Raw genomic sequence first — 6556 nt, forward strand, 5'->3', positions numbered from 1 at the left:
TTATCTGCAGGAGATAACAGTTTACTTTGCTTTTCTGCTCGCTTTCCCTGCAAATGGTGCATCAGTAATAGGCAGAGTGTGGGTGGATATTGTCACTGTCCCTCCCTCACTTACAGAAAGAGACGATTACTATGGTAAGACCAGGGTCATCTAAAAAGAGGAGGTCTCTTTGAAGTTTAGAGATCCGCTAGCACTGTAGGGATAGGAATAAACGTTAAAGATGAAGAACAGTTTATGTTACAAGGGGACATCTATTAAGGTGAGATAAAGAATGGATAAGGGAAGATAATCTCCCCCTCTCCCACAAAAACAACATAAAAGATACACTGGTTACATACATTTACATATATTTTCAGCAGTGTCTTGTCCATATATATATATATATATATATATATATATATAGATATTTTATCCTATATTGCTTATCATGGTGCAATATTTGTTTCTCTGTTTCACTAAGGCTATGTTCACATCTGCGTCAGGGCTCCGTTCCGACGTTTCGTCTGAGCTTTCCATCAGAATGGAGCCCTGGCACCGGATCCATCACCATTGAAATCAATGGTGATGGAAACAAAAACCTATGGTTTCCGCTTGTGTCAATCAGGGCTCCGTTCCAACGGAAAGCTCAGACGGAACGGAGCCCTGATGCAGATGTGAACGAAGTCTTAGTATTGGGATTTATGTACATGACCGGATTACAGCTCCATACCAGTGTTGTATGAAACCATAATACTGTACTTCTGTATGGCTTTCATTTCATCCGGAGGCATACAGAGGTTTTTTTTCACAGATTCATTCAGAATCTAAGAACCTTTGCCACGTGCATGAAACCTTGAAGGAGTTGTTTGAGATACAGTAAAAAGGGTTTGCTTTCTTTTCCCAGAAATAGCGCCACTCCTGTCCATGTTCTGTGATTTGTATTGCATGTCAGCCCAGTTCAAGTGAATAGGGCTGAGGCACAATATCAGACACAGCCCTCGGACAAGGGTGCCACTGTTTCTGGGAGAAAAAAACAGCAACCGTTTCTTTTCATTTTGTACAACTTGAATACATATAATATGAATGTGTGCCATTTATTTGCAACACTGGTGGCCTTTGGGCTAATTTTCAGGGGGGTTACTTTTCCAATTCCCCATCTCCAGTTCCTTTTTAATGAAAATGAAAAGTCCTGTTGCAAATTGCAAATAAGGAAAGCTAATAGAGAAATGTCAGGAAATTATTTCTTTGGGACTTATGTTCTGAATCATTTTGCTCGGATATGTACAGCTAGCACAGCTATGATCAATGATGTAGAACGGACATTAATTTATTTACAAATTTAAAGTGTAAGAACGCTAAAATGTATTATGCAGGTGGCTTGTTGGCATGTGCCTTGGGTGCCAGGAGGGCTCAAACATGCTTTAGTATTTAGATACAAGCCTAGGGCAGGAAACTGAATCCTTGCCCTGGGTGAAGAAAACTCTTGCTAAGTCTCTGAACAATGATTGGCAATCCTTTCCGTTATTAAAATATTTTCAGACAATAATGTGCACCATTAAATGTAACTGTTTGCGACCCTGTTTTTCATTGGCACAGAGCCTAAATGGAGCCCCCACGTCTTCATACTACTGAGCTATAGGCACTCTATGTATTGCCATATGGTGCCTCGTATTATGGAGGTATTCTCTAGAAGAAATGTTTTTGGGGAGATTACCTCTATTGTACGGCATGCCATGTTTTTTTTTTCATATTCCGTAATGCGTCATAGACTATGGATGCCGGATTTTGGGTCTGTACAACTCGGAGGTTGTATGGAGCTATAATATGGTTGTGTGCCTGAGCTTTTTACTGAGTGCTGAGTCTGCAGAGATTGGGGGTATAAAGTTTGTTTTTATGTGTTTTTATATGATCATCCATGGATGTACAGATGTTGCCAAGTTTATCTTGACAAACGCCATGGAAAAGTCATTGAAAAAGTCAAGATAAAGGATCTTGCCACTGTGTATTTAATGCCTTAAAAGTCAAGATAAAAATTTGCTACATCTCTATGATACATGGGGCTCTAAACACATGTCGTATGCCCCAAATTTAAATGAACATTGGTCCTGCTCCCCAGTTTATCAGGGACTCAGCTGAGTATATTTAGAAATGCAGGGAATGTATTTTAAATTATATCTTTATGCTCTATGTTCCCTGAAAATCCAATTAATTTACTGTTATAGTAACAGAAGTCATTAAAAGAAGTTTTTTTTTATTTGTAGAAAAGTAAATAACTTCTATTATATCTGCCATCTCTGCATTTTGATTTATCAATATCCTGCAACGTTGATGCTATTCAACAATACAAATGTCCATCGAAATCAACTAGCAAGTACTGCACTTTCTGTAGTTTATATGTAACACAACAGACTTTGCATTACTAAGCATAGTTATCACACCGATAAAGCACCATACATTCTATCTACTTTACTTTATAAACGTCCATACTGTATAATTGTTAACAATACAATAATATTGTATTACTAACATAAATATATTTGTCTTCTCATTTCAGAACCTGCACAGCTGTTTTTTGGTCTCCACATCTTTAGGATCCCTGAAAATCAGGAACATGGAACCAAACTCCACTTCCATAAGTCACACCAATGTGACAAACCCCTTGAAAGCTCACAGCCTTTGGGAAGTTATAACTATTGCCACAGTCAGTGCAGTAGTCAGTCTGATAACGATAGTAGGAAATATCCTTGTGATGGTTTCCTTTAAGGTAAACAGTCAGCTAAAGACTGTGAACAACTATTACCTTCTGAGTTTGGCCTGTGCTGACCTCATCATTGGCATCTTCTCCATGAATCTTTACACATCTTACATTTTGATTGGTCACTGGTCTTTGGGTAGTCTGACATGTGATCTTTGGCTTGCTCTGGATTATGTGGCTAGTAATGCCTCTGTAATGAACCTGTTGGTTATTAGTTTTGACAGATACTTTTCTATAACAAGACCATTAACCTACAGGGCAAAACGAACTCCTAAGAGGGCTGGGATCATGATTGGACTGGCTTGGTTTATTTCCTTCATTCTGTGGGCTCCAGCAATACTTTGTTGGCAATATTTGGTTGGGGAGCGCACTGTGCCCGCTGAAGAATGTCAGATACAGTTTCTGTATCAACCAATAATCACCTTTGGAACGGCCATTGCTGCCTTTTATATCCCTGTGTCTGTCATGACCATTTTATACTGCCGTATCTATAAAGAAACAGAAAAACGCACCAAAGATCTGGCTGAGTTGCAGGGTTCTGAGTCAGTAGCTGATTTTGAGATGATGAGGCCACAGGGGGCGCTGCTAAAATCCTGTTTCAGTTGCAAGCAGCAAACACTCACCAAAAGAGAACGGTGCCAGGCCTCATGGTCATCATCCAGCCGCAGTACCTCTGCTACAGTCAAGATCTCCCACAGTCCCAACATTTGTAATGAGTGGGCTAAAGAGGACCAGCTGACAACCTGCAGTAGCTACCCCTCCTCAGATGATGAGGACAAGCAAGCTAAGGAAGCTGTCTTCCAGGGTGCCTACAAGAATCAAACCGCAGCTCAAAAAGAAGAAGAAACAAAGCATATTCTCGCAAAAGAGCAGCCAGTGCTAAATGATTATGATAATGAAAGATTTTTCTTAACTCCAGGTAAAAGTCAAGCACAAAAGAGTCAAAAGTGTGTTTCTTACAAATTTAGAATTGTCGTGAATGATGATGGATCTCAGGAGGTCAATAATGGGTGCAGAAAAGTAAAAATCACTCCTTGCTCATCTATGTCTAAAGGACACTCTTTGAGAAGCATGGATCCCAACTTCAGCAATCATATGACCAAACGCAAGAGAATGGTTCTCATCAAAGAGCGCAAAGCAGCGCAAACACTAAGTGCTATTCTTCTAGCATTTATCATCACGTGGACTCCTTACAACATAATGGTTCTGGTTTCAACTTTCTGCTACAACTGCATCCCATCCTCACTATGGCACCTAGGCTACTGGTTGTGCTATGTCAATAGTACAGTCAATCCTATTTGCTATGCTCTTTGCAACAAAACGTTTCGTAAGACATTTAAGATGTTGCTGCTATGTCGCTGGAAAAAAAAAAGTGTGGAGGAGAAATTGTATTGGTATGGACAACATGCTCAAAGCCATAACAAGCTACCTTGAAAGCAGTACATTCAAGCACTGTATTATGGCAAGAGCTACGGTGCAGTCAAAATCATAGCAGAACTGGGGACTGTAGGACGGCTCGTAGAGTGTCGTGGAGATGCACTTTTTCCCCCTTCATAACAGCTGTGTTGACTGTTGACCACATTGCTGTGTTTAGCCAATGCTGTGTATACATTTGTGGTGAACAGTGGAAATTACACACCCTAAAAAAATCACTGTAAAGCAAATGATCACCCACCTCTTTCCTACAAGCTAAATGGTCTCCAATGCCTTTTGATATGGGTCTTGTTTTGAGTGCCGCTGCATGCTAGTGGCTTCAAGAAAACTCTTAAAGTCAAATATATGGAATAAGTGCACCAGAAACAGAATTGAGCTTTCTTAAAGCAAAGCTCCAGCCTTTCATAGAGTTAGGAAGCCTATCAATTGTTATCATGTTACTGTGCAAACAGTGGGATTCAGTCATTGTGAGTGCTACACATGATATGCTGCTTTTATTATGATGACTTCTTAATATTTGATGTTGTACAGTCAAGAGCAGTTCTAGATAAGTAACTGCGAACTGTTCTCTTAAATTAATTTGATATCAGTGGCAAAGTGTCAAATGTTTTATGGACGAAAATGTCCTTACATTGTATTAGCAAAAAAAAGAAACAAACGCAGAAAATTTTACTGTTCTATTGTATGGTGGGAAGTGACAAATTTGTACCTGTCCAGTAAAACTCACGTAAAGTTTGTTTACTGTTCTGTTTATGTTTACATGTATCCCAACTTTAATTTTGCTTTATTGGGGTCAGTATAAGGTAATGCATCAATGTAACTGACAAGAAGATTTATGAATTAAGAACTTGATAAAGTAAACATCAACTTTGAAGCATTGATATGTCTATTATTAAAGCAGTACAATGTTTTCTAATGGTTTCCAATTTTTTGGATAAAATACGAGCCTTCACCAAAAATTATTTCCTTTTACTTACCAGCATATCACTAACTATTTTAGATAGTGTTTAGCTTTCTTTGGCACATATACCCTTACCACTCATATAATTAATTTGTGAACAGAACAAAGTTAACATTTTAACAACAAGTAACTACACCCTTCAGATTACCTAAAAAGTAGTACTAAGTGGATTTACACATATTGCATTGTTCGAAAGGACCACATTAGGTACCCTCCTAGTACTAGATCTGGTAGGACAGTCAGACTATTAGAATACATAGCTACTACATAGTAAAAATGATCCTAGGGTTGGAATTGCACTGGTGAATTATGATTGTTAAACTGTTCTATGCTGCTTCTCATGATACTGATATAATATATACTTGCTGAGACTGTTCTACATTGAATTCTCAGATCTAGGTTATACAATTGATGAACTCTGATCATGTACAGTAGTACACACAGTTTACCGATACAGGAAAGCCGTACAGAGGTAAGAAAGGATGAAAGACAGGAGACAGAAATTAAATGGTAAAGAAAAAAACTCAAATTTCTTCAATTCCAGTACCACAGAATCTCCAATGAATTTTGTCTTTCATTCAAAATCGTTCTTTTTTATACATAAGTAATAATAAATGTGTTTTTATGTTTGCATAATGGTGTGAAGATTCTGTTTGTCAATACATACCATTTTCACAATAGTTCTTGTGCCCGTGTCTTTTCATTTGTTGTCTTGCTTTATAAATATAATAGCATCCATTATCTATAAATATCAACATGCGATTGGCCTGTCTTGTTGGCTTACCTTGTCAGAATCATCAGTTCACCTGTAGAGTTTTCCTCCTGACTTCATGGAGCGCAGATCTAGTGGTAATGATAAGTTGTACCACTGTTGAAATGTGGATAAATCAGAGCATTGGCTCATGAACAGGCTTACAAAGTTTGTTTTTGCTTCAAATTTGTTATATAATGGATGTCAGCGGCACCCAATGGAACCCATTGTCTTTAATAGGTCCTGTCGGTTTTCTGTCTTTGTTTCCGTGATTTTCCCAGACAAAATGGTGCTGCGTGCGGCGCTATTTTGTCCGGGATTTTTGGCAGAATCTGTGACAGAGACAAATGATGGAGCCTCCAATACAGATGTGAACGCAGTTTAGCATAGATTTTAATATTTTGTCATATTACTTAAACCGTACCATCTCCCGTTTATTAATCTAGTTGCCCACCTTTGAACCCTTTTCCCCACTGCAGCCCATAGGGTGCATGCGCCTTAAAGGGCCAGCTTGCACACCAAAGTAAATGTTCCCTAGCCAATCCCTTTGCACACTGGACTATACAAAGGACACTGCATTTTCAAATTACTTAGCAAAATCCTAATATATCACATAAAGACACATGACCTCCTCCTCTTAAAGGAGTTTTCCCATCTAAAGCATTAATGGCAATCC

At 38.6% G+C, this 6556-nt stretch overlaps 1 protein-coding gene across 1 annotated transcript in view; it reads left to right on the plus strand.

The window, feature by feature from the left end:
• CHRM5 (cholinergic receptor muscarinic 5) overlaps window positions 1-5728 on the plus strand; it is a 173636-nt gene extending 167908 nt beyond the window's left edge. The window contains exon 2 of the mRNA XM_075844919.1: window positions 2534-5728. Coding sequence (XP_075701034.1) covers window positions 2591-4168 — 1578 coding nt within the window. The 5' untranslated portion in view covers window positions 2534-2590 and the 3' untranslated portion in view covers window positions 4169-5728. The remainder of the gene's footprint in view (window positions 1-2533) is intronic.
• Window positions 5729-6556: the final 828 nt, after the last annotated feature.

Source organism: Rhinoderma darwinii, chromosome 12, assembly GCF_050947455.1.
Source record: "Rhinoderma darwinii isolate aRhiDar2 chromosome 12, aRhiDar2.hap1, whole genome shotgun sequence".
Taxonomy (NCBI): Eukaryota; Metazoa; Chordata; class Amphibia; order Anura; family Rhinodermatidae; genus Rhinoderma; species Rhinoderma darwinii.